The 23938-nt window shown below is 39.9% G+C and overlaps 1 protein-coding gene and 1 pseudogene across 6 annotated transcripts; both read right to left on the bottom strand.

Moving 5' to 3' along the window:
* LOC131253378 (oligopeptide transporter 3-like) overlaps positions 1-23670 on the bottom strand; it is a 34271-nt pseudogene extending 10601 nt beyond the window's left edge.
* Positions 9440-11509, bottom strand: LOC131253379 (uncharacterized). 6 transcript variants are annotated; one of them, XM_058254342.1, is made up of 5 exons: positions 11292-11509; positions 10981-11086; positions 10860-10890; positions 9714-9754; positions 9440-9568 (listed from the first exon to the last, which is right to left on the bottom strand). In XM_058254342.1, the coding sequence occupies exons 1-5, from the start codon at positions 11494-11496 to the stop codon at positions 9502-9504; spliced, it is 450 nt and encodes a 149-aa protein (XP_058110325.1). In that variant the 5' UTR covers positions 11497-11509; the 3' UTR covers positions 9440-9501. The 6 variants fall into 6 exon arrangements, 2 of the variants coding, with proteins under 2 accessions (XP_058110325.1, XP_058110324.1); XR_009175128.1 differs by having other exon boundaries at positions 10860-11090; positions 11292-11494; XM_058254341.1 differs by lacking the exon at positions 9714-9754 and having other exon boundaries at positions 11292-11498.
* Positions 23671-23938: the final 268 nt, after the last annotated feature.

Here is a 23938-nt window from a genome sequence, read left to right as displayed (position 1 = left end):
TCGTGCGGTACACGCTGGATTGCTGCATGATTTGACGGTGTGATTCATGCATCTCGCATTTGTGTGTTATGATCATCGTACGCCCCAGTGACATCAAGGTCGTGGCCCCACAGACACATCGTGGATGGCCGTATCAGATACCGAAAATACTTAGTTCTAGCACTGTGGGCACTTAGGATGTCCTTGGGTGAAAGTCCCAGAACCTTTTTGGTACTAGGAGATGCTCCAACATATAAACCGAGTGGCTACACGAGCGCCCGAGTGCTGAATACCAGTAGGCCCCATCTCTCACTGTGTTGTGGTCGGTTGGAAGGGGGTGTGGCCTTATCCGCCTGAGTGAGAGGGTTGTAAGCTAGGATGAGTTTAACTAGCTCGCAAATGAGTCCGCTATCGATGAGCCGGGTAGGTATTGACAGATTACTGGTCAAGCAGATAGTATGGTCTCTTCTACTCGCTGGGCTATGCAGCTAGGGAGGCGGGAGTCAGTGTGGAGTGTATTAAACCCCGGTGATATCTTAGAGAGAAACTGTACTGATATGTGTACTTGATGAGGACTGGCATGCTTGTATTCATCTCGCATATGACATTCGGCTACGTAGGCCTCGCATTGCATCGGTATGACTGATAGCATTCATGTCTCACATCGCATGGCCTTGGTATGGCCGATCGCATTCATGCCTTGCATCACATAGCCTTGTTACGGCTGATTGTATTCATGGACTTACTGTATACTTTCGCATTTCTCTAATTTGTAAACTTGGCACTTGCCTTGCGCACACGCTTACACCACCCTCTAAGCTTTTGTAAGCTTATGTACGACTGTTGTGTGCAGGTGGCATTGGATAGCAGCAGCGCTGAGGCAGGAGTGCGCATCTGATCATTTTGAAGCTTTTTGATCACCTTGTATTTTCCTTCCCGCATTGTACTTAAAGTATTTGATATAGTGGATATGTGGTGATGTTGTTTTGTGATTTGGTTATGCTTGTGGTTATGCTCCATTACAAAAAAATCATATTGAAAATCCTCCTTGTAGGATCCCAGGATCAGAATCTGGCATATGAGCGCCGGGAGCCAAGAATGGGGCACTACGGAGGCTGTCGGCACCAGATTCAGCGATTGAAAATTTTGTGAACCCATTTATCTGAGTTTGGGGCATGATAAAGTGAATATATGAGCGTCCGAGTGCCGAATACCAGGAGGCCGAGTCTCCCACTGTGTCATGGTCAGTTAGGAGAGGGTGTGGCCTTATCTGCCCGAGTGAGGGGGCTATAAGCTAGGTTGAATTTGACTAGCTCCCAAATGGGTCTGCTATCGACGAGCCGGGTAGGTATTGGTATACTGCTGGCAGGCAGATAGTGAGGTCTTTTTCACTCGTTGGGTTACGTGGCCTGCTAGGGCGGTAGCCAGCTTGGAGTGTACTATACCCCGGTGATAATCCCAGAGATGTACGGTACTGATATGTGGACTTATTGAGTAGGAGTTGTATATACATTCATTCACTATCCACTCGGGCTGGTGGTGCGTACGTGTACCTTCGCAATGGCCAAGATTTTGGTTGGGGCATGCGACTAACCTGAGATCAGGAGTTCACTACATTGAGTCTGTCTATCCAAATTTAGGTATGAGACTGGTTTGGATAGAAGTCCCTTGTGGTGGACCCTATAGCCTTCGATACTACGTACTATCATCCCGACATCACACTCTAGCTTGATCATTTCATTCGCATCGCATATTGCATTGCATCCTCAACACATAGCACTTTGTTTACTGTGTTTTTGCATCACATAGCCTGAATAAGGCTGATGGTATTTATAGACTTACCAGTATATTTTCGTTTACTCCGATTACTCTTATAATGCTTACTTGGCACTTACCTTGTGCACGCACTTTCACCATCCACTAAGTTTTCTATAAGCTTATGCACGATAAATGCGTGCAGGTGGCATTAGGTTACAGCAGCGTCGAGCTTGGAGCGTGCAGCAGACTTCTGGAGTTTTGATTACGATATATGTATTTCCCTTTCAGCATTGTATTCAAATGTTATATTAGTGGATATGTGATAATGATGTTGCCTTTATGATTTAGGTAAACTTGTGGTTATGCTTCTTATGAGATAAATGTACGTTAGAAAATCCTCCTTGTAGGATCCCAGGATTGGAACCTGGTGTATGAACGCTGGGAGCTGAGAATGGAGCCCTACGAGACTGTCAGCACCGGATTCGGTGATCGAAAATTTTGTGAGCTCGGTTTCCGAGTTTGGGGTGTGACACCACCTGAGTTTTGGGTCAACCTTATTTTTGGGCTCTCAAGCTGATGAATGAGGATCTCATGCACATTTCCTCCACATGGCTCTCTGCTACTGCCAATCATATCGCGTGCAATCATATGCACCCATGTAGGTCATGCTAGAGTGGTTCTTTTCAAATCAGGTCAAGAGTCCTTTTAATTATTTATTTTTTTCAACACACGCACCACAATGGGTACTTGAACCCATAACTTTATTGTTAATGTTTTGTGACTACAATTATGCAGCCATGAATGAAAGCTTATCAAGTCTTTAATCAGACCACAAATCTGTGGCCCAGAATGGATGCTCATGAAATTTAATCTAAGATCTAGATTTTCAATTTATCAGAGAGTAGGGTTGTAGATAGGGGGCCTGAGGAGCCTTGTCCATGCTCAGCCATAAGCTAGATACATATGCTTGGGTCTAGGCCAGCCTGCTTCCCAGCAACTAGGCCCGGGCCTGGTCATGGTTAAACAACCAGGCAACTCGGACCAACACATCTAGTCTCGAGTTGAGTCAGGACTAGAGCTGTACAAGAACCGAGTTAGCTCGGTTAACTGGCTCTACTCGACTCAGAAAAGCTCGACTGAACTCGGCTTGAAACTGGATTCAAGCTGAGTCAAGCTGATATTTTTAGCTCGAAAAAATTTCGAGCCGAGCCAAAGCTAGACCGAGCTCAACTCGATTCGGTTGGAATAGATTCAACTCAGATCGAGGTCACTTAGTATAAATATTTTGTATATATTTATATATTTAAATAAATTATATATTATATATTATTTATATTATATTATATATTATATATATTATATATTAAAAACTATAAAACTTAAACTTGAACTCAGCTCGTAGGCTCGAACTCAAACTCGGCTTGAAAGTAAGCTAAAGCTTGACTCGAACTCGGCTTGAGCTAGCCCGAGCTGCCCGGTCAGGCTTGAAGACTGAGCTGAGCCGAGTTTGAGCCATGGTAGCCTGCTAGCCGAGCTGAACTGGGCCAAAACTCGACTTGGTTCGACTTGTGTACAGCTCTAGTCGGAACTCTCCCTCTTTGGGGGTGTATTGGTCCGACTTGCCTGAGTCAAGTGTCGAACTAGATCAGGTCAGACTGAGTCTAAGTTGACTCGGAAGAGACACTTAGGACTGGTCAAGTTTAAAACCACGGTACCAACCCTAATAGTGTAAAACAGGTTAGGCTCGGCTGGGATGTCATGTTGGGCCATTACAAGCCCAGTCAAATAAGTTGCCTCAAAATTATAGCTGGGCCCAGCCCCATAGGTCTTGAGCCTCAGCCCAATCCAGCCAAAAGTGGACTCTGACCAGACTTGTACGACCCACTTTCATCCCTCTCTGTAAGCGACCTTTTTAGTACCAGAAACACAAGCATTGATGCTGTGCATTGAACTAAAAACAGAGTAACTTGATATAATTTGACAGGGTATTGACAACTCATATGCATGCATACAGCAACTGTAAGCTTAACCTGCATGCACCCCAATCAAAACAGCCCAAATCATTGGCCTCACCGTAGATGAATCATAACCCAAAAATCAAACTGAAAAACTGATACTAACCGTCTGGTGGATGAATCATAAGCCGAAAATCGAACTGAAAAAATGATCCTGTCCGATTGTTAGCCGGCAAAAATGAAAATTGGCATATGGCCCGAATTCGACAAAAATAAAAGAAACGTCTGTTAATCAGAAGTCATGATGATCATCCAACTGAATCGACTTTTGGATCATGCCAAATCTCCATCAGGGCTCCCGATGTTGATGGTTTGGGTTGAGGTGCATGTATGCAACCTGTGTACTGCTGTATAAATGTGTGCATCATCTAACTCTGTCAGAGCATCAAATAACTCAGCTGAAAGTACCAGCAAGAAAGCACAGTTCCCTACATCTATAGGAAGGCATTAAACATAGTAGCAGAGCTCCCTGAGAGGGCATTGAAATCATGGCCTTGAATACATATTTGTCGAATTGCAAAAACCTACTTAGCATTGATGGACGGTCTAGATTCTAGAAACTGCATGTGGAATGCTAGAAAATGGGTCAGAAACAGTGGGACAAATATTTCCGAGATTTTCAAAATCCAGTAATATTATTGCAACATATATTTTTTTTTTAATGAAACGATCTTATCATGGCAACATCACAAGACTTCCAAGATATCTGCATTTTTCAAAATTTTATCATCCTAACATTTACGTGAAAATTATTCAAAATTTTAACGACTTCACTAATAAATCTATACTTAAAACTTTAAAACTATTTATTAATTTATAGTAATGATTTTTTTCTTTATTTTTCTTGAGAATTTTTCTGATAATATCCCAAGAAAATGTCAAAATTTGAAAATCTCCCGAGAAATTCCCCGTATTGAGAAATTCTCCAGAATGAGATTTGCCCCTATGCTCAGAAGGCTCAGTATCCATGGTGCTCCATCCTAGAATCTATCTCCTGTATAGATCTTCAATGACAATGTGATTGCTATACCCAGACATGCGGATGTGGCATATTCACCAGATTCAGGCTGTTTTATCTTGCAGACTTCCATCTGTGTTGTAGTGGCCAGAAATCAGGCTAGTCAGGCAATCAGATGGGCCAGATGTGAATGTCAGACATGGGCCATTATTTTTTTTTCTCTAACGCATGTGGTGGCCCACCTGATAACTGGAGCAGATTTTTTTTCTACACAAGGGAAGAGGGGCACCTGATGAATGGCGCGGAACTCAATCCAATGGAATTGAACTTCAGGAATTTTAAATTTCATAAATGCTCTACAAATCAGATTCCCTTTTAAATTAAAATCATTCATGGAATTGGGTTCCACTTTCTAGAGATTCTTGAGCAAAAGTGCTCCAGATGCGGATTTCAAGTTTGAAACGTAGCGATAACAGATTTGGGTGCGGGAGCAGGGATTTGTCTGTTTCCCAATTTAGCAAGTTTAAACAGTGAGGTAGCAGGAATTGAAAGGCTCGAACACATGGGTCCATATGATTTGACGGTATCTACACAAACTTAGGGACCTACACGCAACCAAAGGTGGACACCCACAACCAGCGATCCGCCTAACTACTATGGGAGCAGGAAGGAACATCACCCCTCTAATCCTATGGTTAGAATGGCCACCAGACACAATCAACTGTTTAGGTCATCTATAGACAACATGATGGACCATGGATACTCTCATTACTCTCAATTCTCTGGGGAATTTATTTACGGAGGGATTGTCTTATCACAATCTTCTCCCGTTTAAATTTGAATTCAAGGGGACTTGCAGAAGGGATATCCAACTGGAAATGTTTCTAGAGATAACTATGTGGGAGGACTCACCCACTAGTCATTATACCAAAATCGTCATTTAGGAACGGTTTTAAACCATTCCTAAATGAGGCGTCGCAGAAAAACAGGAACGGTTTAGAACCGTTTTGGGTACCGTTTCAAATTTTAGCGACGGTACTTTAGGAACGGTTTTAAACCGTTCCGTTTCCAACGGTTGGATCTTTCGAGCAATCTTGGGAACAATTTTAAACCCTGTTTTTTTTTTTTTTTTTTTTTTTTTTTTTAATTTTTAAAATCCTAAAGAAACTTCATTGATGGAGATCCAATGATAACATCTATTGCATCCTTTTGCTGAAGCACATACATCTAAACCTCAACGGTAAAATTACTCTATTTACAAAATATAGATAAAGAAAAGAAAGCAGCAATGACCATTCCAACACCAAAACCAAAATTACAAATTTAAAGAAATTCCCAAAAAATCCATTAAATAAGAATTACAAAGTGGGGCCCAAGCATTCATCCCAACCCAATCAATCCTTTTTTGGAGATTTTGAAGCTTCCTTAAGACTTTGCAATCTCAAAGAGATTTATATCAGTTTTCAGTCTGAAACTCACCCTGCAAGACGTATAGAAAGAAACAAAGTATGACATAATAACATCATTTGCAATAAACACCAACAACGAAAACGTGTGCTTGGTTTTTGGTTTTTGATACGAGTTTCTAGATTTCATGTATCAAGGCCATCAATAACAAATCATTAAGTGCATCAAAGAATAAACTAAATTGGAAATAAACATAGTTGAAATGGAAAGAATCTGCCTCCAACAATTGAATAAGATATCTGAAGGATGAGGGTGTAGTTTTGCTGTGTGTTTTTTCCTTAAGTGTGGCTGTGGATTAAACTGCACCTTTTTGTTGACAGAATCTAGCATGGGAAATCAAAGAATAAGAGTTATAATGCAGTTCATCATTACCAATTGTAATTTGAACTGAAGCTAATAACAGTTCTTAGCCATACTTGGTAAAAGTTGCTAAATAAAAATGTCAGAACAATCAGCTTCGATCAAAAAATGCCAATTGATTTCTTTCCTTAATAGAAAAAAGCAAAATCCTAGATAGTGAGAGAGAAGATAATTGACTTATAATATCTACTATTAGTAATAATTGACTTATAATATCTACACCTGAGCATTGCATAGTACCTTGTTTATCTTTGGAATTCAAGCATTATCAACCGTTGATTAGACTTTACCATTGTGGCTTTTTTTCGCTTCCGAGGGTTGGGATCAATGGATGCCTTTGAAATTGAAATTGAATAGTACCTGTGCTGTTGTGCCTGTTTTACATAAAAGAAATTGAAATTGAAGAAAAATAACATTATTAGTGGATCTCATGCTTCCTAACTCCCTATATACTATCAACCAAATCAAATCTCAAATTCAGCCTGTTGACACTAATAAATTGATTAGGAAGTAAATGGTGGTAAGTTCCTTACCACCTTCATTACTTACAAAGAGAGTGAAATAATACTAAGAAATGTCTCCAATGGGACAAAGTCAAAGATATGATGATAGAATCATACTAATCAAGTGTAATAGATGTCACCTTTTCTGGACACGTGGCAGAGCAACATCGCAGGAATAGTCTTTAGTCAAGAGTTCATCAATAACCTCATCCACATGGGCCATAATGTACAAAACAAGTGGATAGTGAAAACTTCTTTTTTCAGCTGTCCATTTGTCAGAAGTGAGCTGATTTTTAGACCGGTGGATCTAAACAGTGTGGCCCACCAAGGCCAATTGTAAAGACCTTTGGCTAAGCCCAATAGATCACATAAACAAGCCTCAAAACCTATTGTTCTACAGATTTTTTATATTGAAAGGTTGCAAAAGCATAGGAAAACAAGCCTCAAAACCTGCATTTCTACATTGAACAATCATAGTAGGTAAAATGACAGGATGCACTCCATAGGGAAACAAGCCTCAAAACTCGCATTTAATACTAAACAAAATCATGGTTGATAAATTACAGGATGCACAAGCATAGGAGAAAAGCCTCAAAACCTTCATTTCTAGATTAAACTATCATGGTTGGTACAGATGGCAGGATGAACAAGCATAGGGAGTCTTCGGTCATAGTACTTCTGAAATTCTTACTTTGGCATATTGGGTTATATCATACAATCCAAAGAAGCAGCTTCCTACTTGATGGATGTGCCTAAAAGAGGATTCTCAATATTTTCTCCAACAATACTTACCCAGTACAAACAGTTGAGGTTAACTATAAAATAACACTCTAAATATAGAAGCAAACCATGCATTTACAAAAAAATAAAATAAAAAGGAAGAGTGAAGCCTTCTTAGATGCTACAATTCACCTGCTGACATGGGTCTTGTACAGAGACATTCATCACTGGCACAAAACAAGTCTCTCTGTTTGATACATTTACACTAATGAAAATTGGTGTGAGCTTCAAAGATCAAAGATACATTTCCTATCCAACCGAGCCTGTGAAGGCATAGCTCTATATCCATTTGATGTTTGCATAAAAATTTCACAGAATCTAAAGATTCTAACCATTCTCTGTCTCCAGCAAATAAACAGAAAAGAAATACAGCAATTGTCTACATTAAGCCAAAACAGGACCATGCCTTCGAAGAGATAGCTATATATCCATTTGATGGGGATCGCATTCATATATTTTATCCAGTCTGTCGCAATTAATTGAGGCTGGGTACATGAATCCTATTCCACCATTCCACTCTATTAAGGGCCATAACTACCAGTGAGACCATAGGTCATCAAACTAATTTAAGAGATCTAACAAGCCAATGTTGTTCTTTTCACAGGTGAAAGAGATCTAAAGCTGATAATTTTCATTTACTCACCAAGATGGAAACAAACACTAAAGGTCCAGGGTAAGTAGACACGAGCTCTTCAAAACAAACTTCTGCATTTGCAAACATGAAAGAGCTGGATGCAAGCAAAAAAAAAAAAAAGAAAGAATAGAAAAAAGAAAAAAAAAATTAGGAGCTTCATGAAGAGTGCAAGCTTATTTTGCATGAAATTTGTGAACAGTAAAACCTTACAACAATAACATCACCATAACTATTGCAATAGAATGCGTAGTGTCCCATTCGCGGTCTGGTAAGGAACTGGTTGAATCACACTCAAAGGTTCATCCTGGATGTATATCGGCTCATACTTCTTCCATGAATGTCTAGAATTAGCTGAAACTTGTACCATGCAACAATAACATCACCATAACTCCCACATGGAAGCAACTAGACAAGTAACCTCTGAATATGAATATTGCAATTCCAAATCCTCCAAAAGGTTGCATAAGAAAGGCTGCAGTATGCCTTTTTTTTTTGGCACAACAAATACTAAATCTACTACAGTCACCTTGAAGCTTTGATACAAATAGACAAGAGAAGGATAAGATAATGTAAATTTTCAAACTGAAATTTCATTAGAACCTCTCATTTGTGCAGAAATCATTGTAGAGCTTGGTATGGGGCACACCTTTTAATTTGTATCAACGTTGAAGTCACTATGCCACTTCAGTTTTTAAGGTTTTTTTTTTTTTTTTTTAATTACCATTCACCCAAAAAACAAGGATAGCAGTTCAATAGATGTCTACCAATGCACTATTTTTCATGGTGTGGCATACCTTATGCTTATCTTGACCAATTGTTTTGCTCTTTAAACACCACAAAACTTACATGATCACATGCAATAGACTAATGGTCTGACCCACCAGACCACAGGCCCAACTTGTCAGAACTGAAAGCCAAAGTATACATGTGCAAATATCACACACCAAAATAAAAAAATAAAATAAAATAAAAGAGGTTTAGAGACTACTATCAATTAACAATGGGCTAGCATTTGTATTTGGCAGAGGATAACAAGTGCACCTTTTTTTACTCTCCAAAGAGATTTGTACGACCGCATATGTAGAAGTAGGCCAAAATAGCTCCAAATTCGGATCTGAAAATGCATACAATAGGTACATGTTTAGAAAAAAGAAGCCAAATTCATAGAAAGAACAAGATAAAACACATTATGAGACCCATTTTGATGAATATGTTGTATAATCGTGCTGTCTGTTCATTTTGTTGAAGGTGTGACCTACCTATCCATGCAGTCCAGTGTGGACAGCATGTAGTAGTCCACCTTGATACCCAAAAACACATTACAGACAATGGTCAAAAGGGAAGCGATTATACACCAAAGAAATGTGTACATGCACCAGGAATTCAAATGGACATTGCAATCCTCTCAAGGACATCAAAATCAAATAATGACAAGAACAGATTTGTCCATTTTCATATTCAGGAGCATAGAAAACCATATTAGAAACAATGGTCAAAGGGTGGATATTATACCCCATGAAAGGAACCTTCAACATTAATTTTAAGGTATTGTGCGACTTTCTAACTGCTATTCAATGCCTGAAAGATGGATGAGTTTGTATTTGTTCTACCCCATGATCTCTGTTTTTACCTTTCCCAGTTCTGCCACACTCTGCTTTGACAGCATTAGGAATCAAAGCATGCCTGAACAGACTCAATTCCACTTCGGTGGACATTTTTGCTGGTATCAGTGACTTACATCTCTACCATATATAATGGGAGTAGCATTTGGCCAATTTTACCCCTGCAATTAGTCGTTGCGAGTAGCATTAAAAAGTAGTTTTTTTTTTTGGCTGACTCTTCTACTGAAGGGTAGCTTGTCCTTTCAATTCATTGATGAGAGTAGCCCTTTCCCACTTCTCTTCCTCTGTGTAGCCCACACGAGCAAGGTATGAGGGGGCCGTGCAACAAAGACACTGTGAGCCCCACTATGATGACTGCATCATATCCGGTTTATGTTACAGTGTCAGCCCAAAAAATAAGGCAGATCTAAAGCTCGAGTGGGCCACAACATAGGAAAAAGTGGCATTGTTGCACACTATTGAAACCCGACTCTCTTTCTTTCTGCATGTAGCTGCACCCTAAAAAAAAAAAAAACTAATCATAGTATAGAAGAACAATGATGACAAACTCTGCTTTTGTTCACAACATCTAATAAGCATATACCAGCTGAAACTGAAATAAAATACTAATTGTTGGCATTATATTTCATAGACAACCCAAATAAGTAGACATGTATGTGAAAATTTACATGTACATGCCAGCTGAAACTGAAAGAAAAGACTAATTGTTGGCATTATATTTCAAAGACTGCTGCCTAATAGCCTAGTGGAAGAAAAAGCATCACTTTGGATGAAAGGTGTTACCTTGCAGAGATAGTGCATGAGAGTCATCTTGCTGTTAAGGGCACGTGTGTCAGTGAGTTTAAGAGTTGGCAATTATCATTAGTTTGGTTTCTAGGAAGCTTTGTCAAAGAAATGTACTTACCAAAGATCACATGAATCACAAGCAATTAACGTGTCAAGAGTTAAACCTTCCTCAATTTTCACCAGTCCACTTCTTAACTTGCAACCATCACCATCCAAACAGATAACTGCCTACAAGTTAATAGTTATATAAAAATCAGTGGTAGACGATGATTTTCCATTCTGCATAGCTCCAGCAAATATCACAGAACTTCAACTGTTAAAAATGATTTGCCATTCAATGTAAAAGAAATAAATGCTGGTGGGATTTAATGCCATTTTCAATAATGAATACAATAACCACTCCTAAAAAATTCACTGTGCAGTTCTCACCAAGAAGATCAACATCATCTGAAGACCAACTGGAATCAGCTACATGAATCCTGTTCTGCCATTGCACTCCATCAAGGACCATTCTCTCAGTTAAACTAGTTCTCATGAATTCCCTTGCCTGATACGAGCATGGACACACCAATAAACAGTGTACTACGATCTTCCTCTTAGAACTATGAATCATTGCCAATGACCTATTGGACATGAGTCAAAGGATGTGATCCTGTAACGCACCGGATTTTGAGGGTCGAGCAAAGCTCAACTCCCGAGACCCAACGCATCACTTATGCAACATAGATAATGATGTTTAAATGTTGTCCATATTAGTGCATTAAACATGAGAGAGATTATACTAAATCAGCATATCATACTCCAGGTGAAATTAAATTAAGCAAGCGGAAGACTTAAGTACGTGTATTTACACATGAAAGTGTTTCACAAACCGGAGTATGCATATGTACCAGGCTGAATATATATGTGTTGTTTCAAAATATATAAAATATCAAGATATAAATGTCCAACTAGTCCATGTATCCCTGTAATCCCATCGAAGCAGCACGAGGTCTACATAGACTTGCCAGAGAGCTAAACACAGGAGAACTCTTCCTCCTCATCTACGAAGTCTAACTCCACTGCATATACATCCTCATCACCTGCATCTATAACTGAGTCTGGTTGGTGTTTTAAAACACCGTCCCAGAGTGGGAGTGAGTGATCAACTCAGTGGTACTATAAGGCATAAGTTAACATGTTATCAATTCAATCAAGCAGGAATGATAAAGCAATACAACAATCACTTCCTAAATACTCTGGTTAATGCAAGAATGGAGGGCAGTAATGATGCATGCACTCGCACAACGCTCCCTCACAAGCGACAACATCAGTCATTCGCGCATGACAAACTCCATCATGCCCTTCATCTACAAAGGCACATGCAATGCGATGCATGGTCGTGTTAGCCAGGTTCTTAATTAGGCTTATTCATACAGCAGATTTGGAAAGCTAAGATACCTCCCTTTAAATCATTTACCCAAACAAAGGATTTCCATCTAGGGTCGTTAATCTTAGTTAACTACATACGATAGGCAAGTTGTAGGGCATCACCCCTTAAGAAAGAACAGTGGATGAGCAAGTTCAAGAGTTTATACTCGAGGTCACTACGGGGAGGCTCGTCACCTCAGCACAGGCCGACAGCTCGAATACAGTGTCCCATACCACCGTATTCGGCTCACGAGTTTGGGTTGCTTACTGGTCACTACGGAGAAGCTCGTCACCCCAACATAGGCCGACAGCTCGACCACGGTGTCCCATACCACCGTGCCCGGCTCACGAGTCTTAGCGGATCGTAGTACCATAGTTGAAACGGGTCTTACATTGGTAAGTGGTACCTTAGATTTAAGCAGTGATGTCCATACATGGTAAACACACAAAAGGCCAATCGGTTTTGTTGGATAAGTGTGAATGGTACGAGCGCACGCTGAATTAATCGACATGGAGCACATAAGCACTCCACGTGGCCTAACCACTGTCGACAATCGTCGTACGACCCGGATTCACCGAAAGTATCAAATGTAGCGAGTCTAATTCCGCCACTCAACTGGAATTGTTACAGATTGCTTAGGCCAAGGTATGGCCCCAATCCTACTCAAGTGCAGTAGGCAGAACACATGTGATAATCATAATAGTAATTAACAAACAATTCAAATATAATTCTCATTTGAGCATTTTGTCAAACACATTGAACATGTTACCCAATATTTGCATTTCATCCATAAATTGCGTAATCAAAATTATGATTACATGATGGAACTATACATATAGATAAGATAGTTGGGAATCCTATCTCAATACCCTTAATAAATACAATCCATCAACAAACTCTCATTCAGACATTTTATCAAACACTTAGACTACACCTTGGCAAATACATAGACTAAATTAGTTACAACATGTACCATAGCAATTCATTACACAACATCAGTCATAAGGCATGCAACATACATAGATCTTAAATTAGAAATCATGTCAAGCACAAATCAAGATTTCACGTTCATTCAAACATTTCGACAAACACATGGAATGCATCTTATATTCAACATAGTTTACACACATGTGTAGTTTATCGAAAACGCCGTAACTAAGATCATAGGGCAACAATCAAGTCAAACATAAATCATTGCTGACATTGAGAGCATTGAAAACCATAACCTAAATGCTTATAGTCCGCACCTTTCGTCGGATTGCTCGTTTCGAACTCGGTTCAAATCCTACGTTCCCGGATACAGAACAACGGATACCTAAACATTGAAATAGGTTAGCTATATCATCGTTTACGCTATTTGGATCTCTAAATCAAGATCAAGGTTAGGATTTCTTACCCAAATCGTAGTTGAAATGAATCGGTTAGCTAGATGTAAAGGCGATCCAGTGCGTGGAGTAGCGGGAAAGAATCACTGCAGCAAACTCCAAGGATTTCCCCTCACTCCCTACTCTTTTCTCTTCCTTTCTCTCTTCTCTCTCCTAGGCTTAGAGAAAATTCGTATGGGATAGGTATAGGGTGGTTTAAGGGCTTTATATAGGCTCAGAAGTGATGTCAATGGCCCCAGGGCCATGGTTTACTTAGGTTACAGCCAAAGGGTGCTTGTTTCGGACAAACAGGGCCCTTAGGAAGGTCCATTTCTCACTTATGGCGTAGGGTAAGTTCCCTGACCATGGATCTAAGCCAGGTTATGATTTTGGTACGATAGGATTAGCGGATCGACCGTAGCGGACCCGTGTCAGATCAACGGTCATTGTCGCTCGATCAGGGCCACAAGTATACAGATATGTGCAGGGAAATTTCCCTGATCCATGGGTGAAGTTCGGTCAGAAACTGACGGTTTGAAATCTTCAATTTTGCTCGCAAGCGAATGACCCAATTCACTTAAGTTTCAATGCCTTTTCTAAGGATATTTACGTTTCTCACACACTTCACTTGGGGCTCAAGTTGTGTTTCTGGACACTGTTTGGGCTCAATTCCCGCGATGGTTGTCAAGCCCAGTAGGACTGACATAATCCTATAGTTTCACGGTCATCGGACTTTCGACGTGCAGTCCAGGTCCGATTCAGAGTTTCAATATGCTCCCAAGAGCAACTGGCTTTTCAGATTTCTCCTAGGTTACTAAGTAGTGTTGAGTCATTGCTTTTGATAGTTTTGGGTCTTGCTATTTGTATAGATAGTGGTTCAAGCTAAATCCACCGCCTACTTAGTTTAGTATTTAACTAAATTCGCCTAAATTTCTACAGGATACGATCCTTAGGGATTTCTGCCTGGGGTGGTACTCAGGCCATTGTACGGATTTTTCCGAGACGTTACAGATCCTATGCACAACAACAAATCTACACAATTTGGAAGGGATGATTTTAGAAGAAAGTATACATTGACAGTATTAACTCCAAGTTAGAACAAGAACAAATGTAATGCTAATTTGTTGTATGACTATTTAGTACCTACATTCTTTGGTCATATATTGGCACTTATAGTTAAAAAAATAAAAATAAAAAAAGAAGAAGAAGAAAAGCAACAATATTCTAAAGTTGAATAGAACTACTTCCAAGTTTCCACCCAGGATTGAAGGGCAGTTTGAATTTTGTCCTAGTGCGTTACCTTGAACATAATGGATAAACTTCTCCATTTGTTTGAACCAAGATTCAGCATATTGGTACTGAAAATCATCACCCATTGTCCACATGATGTGATTTGTACGTGTCACATTTGCCTGTTCGTCAACCAAAGGCAAAAGTTCCAAAAAAAGGGGTCAAATTATAATTTTAAAAAAATAACTAAAAAAAAAAAACAATAGAAACAAAATCTGATTTACAAAAACTAAAAGAAAACCAAAGATTTCCAGAGATTTCAAGCAATTATGTAAAAATAAGATGAAATGTAGAACCAAACCTTGAATCTTTGATCAAGAGGCAGAGACAATAATAAACACAGGAAATTCATCAACTGATGTAAGAAAGCTCAAATTATACACATACACACACACACACACACACACACACACACACTATGATCCCTCTTAGGTTGAGTGGAACACATGTTCATCTCATTTGTACTCTTCTTTATTATGAGGTTTTCATGGGACCAGAGCTATACAACCCAGTTTGGTGTATCATCTTCTATGTTTCCACATAACATATCTTCCCCAGATCAGCCTGCATGCACCTATGTCTCAGACCCAAAGACTCACAGTTTCTCAGCTCCCATACACCATCCAACAAACGGACTTGAACCCATCCACCAAAAATCCCAAACCCCTAAAACCCCAAACCCTCTTCCCCTCCAATCCAAAACCCCCAAAATCCATCATTGACCAACTCTGTCACCACCATCTGCTACTACCCAAAATCCACCACTCACCTAAATCCGGTGTTCGACCACCATCTCCCGCTACCCAGAACCCAAATCTCACTTCACCTATCCATAAAACACTTCACGTACCACCATCTACCACCGCCATCAGCAACACATCCGAACCCGAAAAACCTTCAAAACACCCACCCGCACCAGCAACACACACGAACCTCAGAACCCTCATCATCATCCATCAAATACCCATCCCTTTCCAACCCGACACCGCCATCTCTGTCGCTGCCTCCTGCTGTTCTCGCAACTGCAAGTGCCTCCACTCGTCGCTTCATCGTCAAAGTCATCAGCCCCTGTTTTCCGACAATCTCATATCCTACGACCATTCTCAAGTTATACCTCATCGCTCTGCATCAAAACTTCACAACCTTGTTGCCTAGTATGAAAGAAACCCTAAATGAATCATTAGAGGGCAGAAAATCAGGGAAAAGAAAGACATGAAGATGCATCAAGCAAGGAGAGACATTCCAAAATCATGGAAGAAAGATCTCATTTCTTCAAAGGAAGTCAAGATCTTCAATTGGAATCGTAGAAAAGAGACTGAGAAATTGCTCACTTTTCCAACTTCGGAGAGAGAGAGAGAGAGAGAGAGAGAGAGAGAGAGAGAGAAGAAAAGGGGAAAGCAAAAGAGCCCTGATAATGTACGTGTAAAGAGGGTACAATCCCTGCATTCAGAAATGGTGTAGAACCGTGTGCAATTAGAAATGGCTTAATATCATTTTGGAACAAAAGCACTAGCCGTACCTAATAAACAATTTTAGTGTAGTGAGTGGTTGCCCATGAGTGGGCCTCACATGCCCATATCTAACAGGAAGGCGGATGAGATTCAAAGCAAGAGGCGGGAGTGGCACCTGGTTAGAAGGACCATGCAACCAAGGTCGGGATCTTCTCAAATTTTGATAAGCAGATCTGACAGGGAGTTTCCAAAACCAAATAACATTTCATGATGGTTTTGTATACTATGTATGTCATCTACATTGTTGCATTCACTTCAAAACCAGGTTGTTTTACTCAAGAGTGTAGAAGCTCTACAAGCTCAGGTATACATGCAAATGTAAATAGATTTTGAGCTATTTAATAAGGAATGCACCTTCCTTATTTTTCAAAACGTGGCATTTCGACATGTTGCCATATCCACATTCTGACAATCCTGGACATGTCGCATAATAGTTCTAACTATTATTATACTTTATTTTGGGATACTCTGCTATGAATAAATAATTGATTTTTAGGATTTCCACGGGTTGTGACACGTGGAGAGAGAGAGAGAGAGAGAGAGAGAGAGAGAGATGTGGGGGTTATGCATGCCATAGATAGAAGGGAACGGTGGCGACCCATCCTACAGCTTTCCTTGCTGTGACCCACGCAAGTCCCTGATCTGCCTAATTTTTTAACTAATGTCCTAATGCGAGCCCATGTAACAGATGTACAGAGTGGACGTGTACAAAGTCATTAGGGTAGGCCGTACGGAGCCTTTTTCGCACTTTAGACGCTTCATGCATGTGTAGGCTACACACGGACAAGTCCATGTGAATTATATGCATTAAAAGAAGTGAAAGGAAGCAGGTGGAATCTATGTTGTCCCTTGTGCGAATTTACCCTCTCCTGACCAATGTTGTGAAAGCAAAAACATCATATGCTGTTCGCGTTATTTATAGTAGAGATTGCTCATTTTGGGATTCTTTTACATATAAATAATTAAAATATAACATCAAAAATAATATTTTTTAATTTAAATATCATGAGAGTTGCCAAAAAAGCTGACTATTAAAAGCTAAGGTTCCAACACAGGCGCATTACTTTCTACCATGGCAAATCACATCAGTTCTATGGAGAGATTCTGGTGATCTGAATCTAAAACAATGCATAGATGCAGTAGCTATCATAGATTGGTATACCTGATTTGTAGTTGCTTGAATGACTCCAATGGGAAGAGTAATAATCCACGCCAGGCCGAATGCGAAAAGCATCCCCCACCATGGTAGCTGCACATCTTTTTTCCACACGAACGATATTAGCAGAGATAGCGCAACACTGCCTACTAACAGAATGAGGAACCACCATTGAGGAACCTCTTTGTAATTCTTCATCAATCTCGCATGGATATCCATTTTTGTCGAGTTCATTGCTGATTTGCTTGGTCTCCAAATATCGCTGCAGAAAGCAAGACCAGGAATCAAATAAGCCAACATAACCTCATCAAAAGATATCCATTTGAATTAGTTGAATAATAATTGTCAAGCACTTCTGAAGTAGATGAAACTGATTTAATTCAGCATAACCACTCAATTCTCCATGGTACATAAAGGAGGAATTATATGATTCTCAGCTGGGGAATAATGCATAGTGGTTCAGAGTCTCAGACTGTTAATCTGATAGGCCCTAAAGTTGATGAACCATGCCAAAATAATCTCAACCATTTGAAGATCCCAGCGACCGATGCTTTGGTCCATGGTTTTAAGACGTGAACGAGTCAGATACGACTCATTCAAGATGGCTCAAATCTGGTAGTACTAGTACATGATCCAGCTTGATACCCCAACTCACCCTTGCTCAGGCAATTCCCAACTAGACTAGGGACCGAACCAGTCAATCGGAGTCACGGAGTCTTTTAACCTTGCTTTGGTCTTTATGCAGTTGAATGGGGACAACTACTATATTGCTTAACTGTTTATAATTGCATGCTTGCAATAGAAAGGCTAGGATTATTCTGTCAAGGAGATTTTTAGGACATGTCCATCCACAAGGGTGACCATCAGATGAACAGTCAGTGTAACTGAACATTGGACCCCACTAGTACAAGCCTAAAACCGGTTAAGATACTATGCATATTCTCAGATTGAGAATCATATATTTCCCCGAAAAGAAGATACAAATACCCATACCAATAATTAAATTGTCCAGACGCAATTCATCTCCCAACAAGTTGAATACTAGAAAATGATGCCCATTAATCTGTCTTGTAGTTCTAAGTCCACTAATAAAGGCAGAGGAATAAAATAATCATGAGCTTTGCAAGCATACATCCAAACATATTTCAATAAGATATGTCAGAACTCAGGGTCCTTTTCCATGCCCCGAACTGTTTGTAAGATAGGCTCACAGCCAAAAAAGAAAAGAAAAGAAAAGAAAAAATCTGAGATCCAAATATTTTCAACCCTCTGATTATTCGAAGGTCAAGAAGATGTCCATCTTCAAAGGAAAAGATTCAGATGATTGAAATATTCCAATCTAAGAGTCTTTATTTTTTGCCTATCCCCATCCAAGGTGAGGCCCGTTATGATTACCCCAGATCGAATGGCTAAAGTCACTACATATCCTATAGCAATATGTTGAGATGTACTCTACCAAACCTCAATAAGAGCAGAGAGATTAATGAATTTCAATGTATTTCACATCTATGTATAATTGTGCAAGTTGAAGCAACTGATCATCTACTTTCAATGGTATATTCATCATTAATCTAGTTTGAAATGTCCCTAGTGTTCAACAATAGTTCAAGGGCCTTACCTGCCATGGAAGAGAGCAACATGAGTGATGGTTGCAGTAATCCTTGCGAATCCCGATCCTATCGAGAGTGCAAAAAGGGGACTGAGGTAGAGCTTCCCATAACTATTATATGCAGCAATATTGAGGTCGTACTGAGGGGTCAAGATCTTGGTAGTATCATAAGTACCCCCACTTGAAGTAAAGAGGTTACTCGAAAATATTGGAAATTTCCGTGAATCAAAAGTATTGTATTTCCAGTAACATAAAGGGATGATTATGTAGATAAACATGATGAATCCGACTGCAACGTTGACAATGGAGAACCAAGGTGTCACCAACGGGCTGCCGTGGTAGGCTGATATCCCAGCCCAGTCGAGAGTGAATGCACCCACTCCAAGCCCATGGTACCCAGATCCAATCTGCTGGGCTATGATGCTGCGGGGCCATGCCCAACAAACCCATGAAAAGAATGTCAGGATAGGGAACATATAGCCGGGTAAAGCATAGTAAGTGAAGCTTGCCACCAGGAAGATAAGGAAGAACTACATCCGGGTGAGACCCTTGGATCGAGAATCCTTCTCATAGAGTGCTCTGCAACACAGCATCTATGATGAGTGAATTGAAAAGTATATTAAGAGGAATGGTAGTTGCATGCTTCGATCTGTAAAAGCCAACGACGAGCACCCCACACATACCAACATGGCAAATTTGTGGGAGATCTAGAAGGTTCATCAGGAGGGGTCCAGTGTTAATTTTCCCTTAGCCCTCAAATCACACAAGTGCATCCTTCAGTTGATCACATGTACCAAACAAGTGATGCTTAGAAAAAAGAAATCCAATGATCCACATTCAAGCCACATATGTAGCCTACACAATTAGTGGACTGGCTGGATTTTGGGCTGGAGCACTCGATCCGGGCCTGCCTGACGAACTGAACAGATCTTGTGCACAAGTGAATGGCACATGTGAGATTCTTTGGCATTGTCGGTTCCTTTTGCATTCCCGAGCTTCTTTTTTTTTTTACCTTTCTATGAGTGACAGAACAATCGATCAAGAATATTTTCACTTTATTCATATTCTTTGAAAATATGAAGCGGTATCCAAATCATGGTTACAGAACGAGTCACCAGACCCATCTGGGGATGAAACTGAATGAGTCAAGGTGAGTTGCAACAGTTCTGGTCACCAAGTGAGTCGAACTCGGCAACCGCTATTTAAATTATTGACCAAAATTCTCCATTAAAACCAAAAACAAACTAGAGAGTTTCCCATCTCCATTTTTTTCTGCCTTTGTTTATGCCTTTTGTCCCGAAGACAGACATCCACATGTGGAGTTTATCTGAGTATGATTGGTTTTTTTTTTTTCCTCATAATTAGTAAACGGTACGGCACCCACAACCAAGGAATCAAGAACCCAACATTTCCTTTTCACTTTCCTGATTTCCTTCTTTTCACTTTTAACACAAAGGCTGCAAATCAATAAAGCTTTTCAACTCAAAATTCAAACGCCATCATTAATAAACCCACATAACCAAATACCACCCCCAGATTGATTTTATTCCCTCTTCTTTTCCACCCATGAAAGTTGTCAGGTAAAGAACCTTTTCAGCACTAACATTACAGCCAGTAAAAATAAATAAAATTTTGACCGCAGAATTTAAATCAGGCGAATCTAGGCGAACCCATTTCCTTACCCACAGTGCTCCACTCAAAATTGGACAGGTGGAGCAATGGTCCACCAGACCCATTCATCAAGCAGATCCCATCAATGGACCACTTTCTGCGAATTGTGCTAAGCATGGATGGACCAGTTTCAGGCAAATGACATAGAGTGGATGGTCCTATCAATTTGAGTGGCAGACCTTTTTCCCAACCTAGGCTAACATTTGTTCATATTTTTTCTACCATCCATCTGTAAGTGACAAGTCCTACGATTATGATTGCCAGAGCAGTGAGATGTTACCACTGTGCCCAATCCACAGTGGGACCCACCCCATGGTCTGGATGATGGACCATATTGCCATGCGTCTGATTTCTAGAAAAAGAAGCAGAAAAATACAGACCTGAACAGAGAGACCTGAGCAAGGTTGGATGGCCACCACATCTCAGCAGACTCAACCAAATATTTACTAAGCATCCCAGCCCATCCATACCCCAAAATCTGCAACAGAACCATTCAAATCTTCAAGAGGAAAGCCAGAAATTTAATAATAATAATTTTAAAAAAATAAAATATATCAGACCTGTATAAAAACCACAAGAACGTATTGCAAGAAAACAAGAAGAAAAACACACTCTCAAATGCCTGCTTTTGCAGGAGATGTTTAGCAACTTTTACGGCAAACAAATAAAAACTAAAAATCCCACCAAAAAGACAAAAGGGGAAATTATGAAAACTCCAAAAAAACACATGATTAAAAATAAAATATAATAATAATAATAATAATAATAATAATAATAATAATAAAACAGAAAACTGATGGGATAATGCAAATTATATCCAGTTTCTTCATCTTCAAAAAATATACACTAAATCTGCTTTATCAACTGGTATCTAATAGGGGAAAAAAAAAAGATAAAAAAAGAAAAACAGCAAAAGCATGCAATTTTTATACACTAAGCTACCTGAATTTATTAAATAAGAAAAACTAACAAAATAAAAATGTTACATTAAATAATTTTTTTTAAAAAAATGGCTGGTCACATATATCCGCACACCCAAATACAAAAGCCGAGAAAATCACACCTATAAAACAAAAATCACATCTAGAAATACAATTTTTCAAACATAGAATACACTATAAATCATATATCCCGAATACCCATAAATGAAAAAACAAAATTATATAAATATATTTTCATCCTCCACGCAACTCATTCCTTCGTTCTTCTAATCTTCCAAATTTAATCCTTTTTCCACTTCTCCTCAAAAACAAATAATAATAATAATAATAATAATAATAATAATAATAATAATTGATAAAAATATTATATAAAGAATTAATGAAATCTCCACAAAAATCGAAAATCATGAAGCTTTTAAAGATTAAAAACCCAAAAAATAATTAGAAATAACAAAATATCACACCCAAAAAAACCCAAGAAATGAGAATATAAATCTTCACATCTCCTAATCTATCTAAATTCAAAATCAAATCATAGAAGAGAATAAAAATAATAAAACCCCACAAGAAAAAACGACGGTCGACGTTATCCATATGAACATTTCTACGGTTACTCGCGCGAGTAGGAAATAAACATACTCAAGGGCATGCCCAAACATAGCACACTCAACATGTATGAGATCCGATCCTTTCATCAGCCGGCACCCAAAACCAATCCGGTCCAGTCATCAGTTAGCCCACATGAGTGAGAAAAAAAATGAACGGTTAAAAGAAACCAACATCACGTTCTCAGTTCTGCAATGCTGGGCCCACCGATCGGTAATCCAGACCGTTGTTCTGTTGTGTCCCACCATGGATGTAATAAAAATAAAAATTTTCTCAATATGAACGAAAACTAACCGTTCGATTAGCGACTTGCAGGTGGACGGATAAAAAGAGAAATACAACAACGGTCCGAAAGTTCAACTGATGGATTTATGGAGACACGCTCCGTTCAAGCAATAGGACTCAAGTCACCCAACAGATCAACGGCCTGTATTACCTAAAAACAGTGGGCCCCACATAATTCTTCCCACTCGAAAAAACCCATCTCCTCATGTTTGTACTGCGCGCATGTTGTGTGGCCCACCTATTTGTACCGTACACACGCTTTCTCAGTTCCGACATTTGGGTCCGACATATCAATAATCCAGACCGGTGTTCTGTTGTTTCCCACCATGGATATACTACAAAATAAAAAGTAACCTCAACAGGATCCAATCTTAACCGTTCGATTAGCACCTTACACAGATGGACGGATAAGAAGAGAAATGCAAAAAGGTTCCGGAAGTTCAACTGAAAAAACCTCAGTCACTCTTACTCCATCCAAACAGTAGGACTCAAAGTCACCCAACAAACCAATGGACAGGATTACCTAATAAAAAATGGGCCCCACTCATGCCCTTCTACTTCAATCTTCAAACCCATCTCAGAGAGAGAGAGAGAGATACCTCGTTTCAACACTGAGGTCTTGGCATCGATGAACTGACAGTGGGTGTACTAACAAGCTAACAAGAGAGAGAGAGAGAGAGAACCTGTGTAGTCAAGACAATCAAGAGAGCAAGGGAAAAACCCAATCTCTGCTTGTAATAGGCCTTCATGACTGTGATAGCACCGATCGAGTAGGCGTCCCCACCACCGTAGGATACGCCGCAATTGGCGAAGATGGTGATGATCACGTGCTCTTTCATATTGAACGGTCCAGGATTGAGGGGGAATCCCCATCCCATCAGCTTGTATTGCCTGGTGGGGAGGGAAGACGCCATGAACTTCCCGATCGGAAGGACAGCGATCTGCATCAGGATCGCCGAAATCGTCAGCGGCTGCGTCCGTTACGTGAAGAAGGTGTTGAGGAACATGAGGACAGTGCAGGACGTAATTCCGAGGAACCATGCCCAGAATGTCATGACGGGAAGCGACGGATCGTCAGTTTCCGGCACCACAAGGACCACCTCCTCAATCGTAGGTCGATCGGGGGAGGTGGGATCTTCTGGAGGCTTCTGGAAGGTTTGAGGTTCTTTCTTTCCGTTGTTAAACGCCATTGCAGGACCTCGGCATCTCTCTCTCTCTCTCTCTCTCTCTCT

The sequence above is a fragment of the Magnolia sinica genome, chromosome 8 (assembly GCF_029962835.1).
Source record: "Magnolia sinica isolate HGM2019 chromosome 8, MsV1, whole genome shotgun sequence".
NCBI lineage: Eukaryota > Viridiplantae > Streptophyta > Magnoliopsida > Magnoliales > Magnoliaceae > Magnolia > Magnolia sinica.
The sequence above is the reverse complement of the archived record's forward strand: the minus strand, read 5'-3'. Positions and strand labels throughout refer to the sequence as shown.

What these genes read in the sequence shown, in the direction of transcription:
- LOC131253379 (XM_058254341.1), bottom strand. Translation starts at nt 11,496, where the DNA reads ATGTCCAATAGGTCATTGGCAATGATTCATAGTTCTAAGAGGAAGATC. An exon ending in TGTGATTCATGTGATCTTTG is followed by an intron (nt 10,891 to 10,980) that starts GTAAGTACATTT and finishes TGCCCTTAACAG; the next exon opens with CAAGATGACTCTCATGCACT. An exon ending in TCATGCACTATCTCTGCAAG is followed by an intron (nt 9,569 to 10,859) that starts GTAACACCTTTC and finishes ATGCATTTTCAG; the next exon opens with ATCCGAATTTGGAGCTATTT.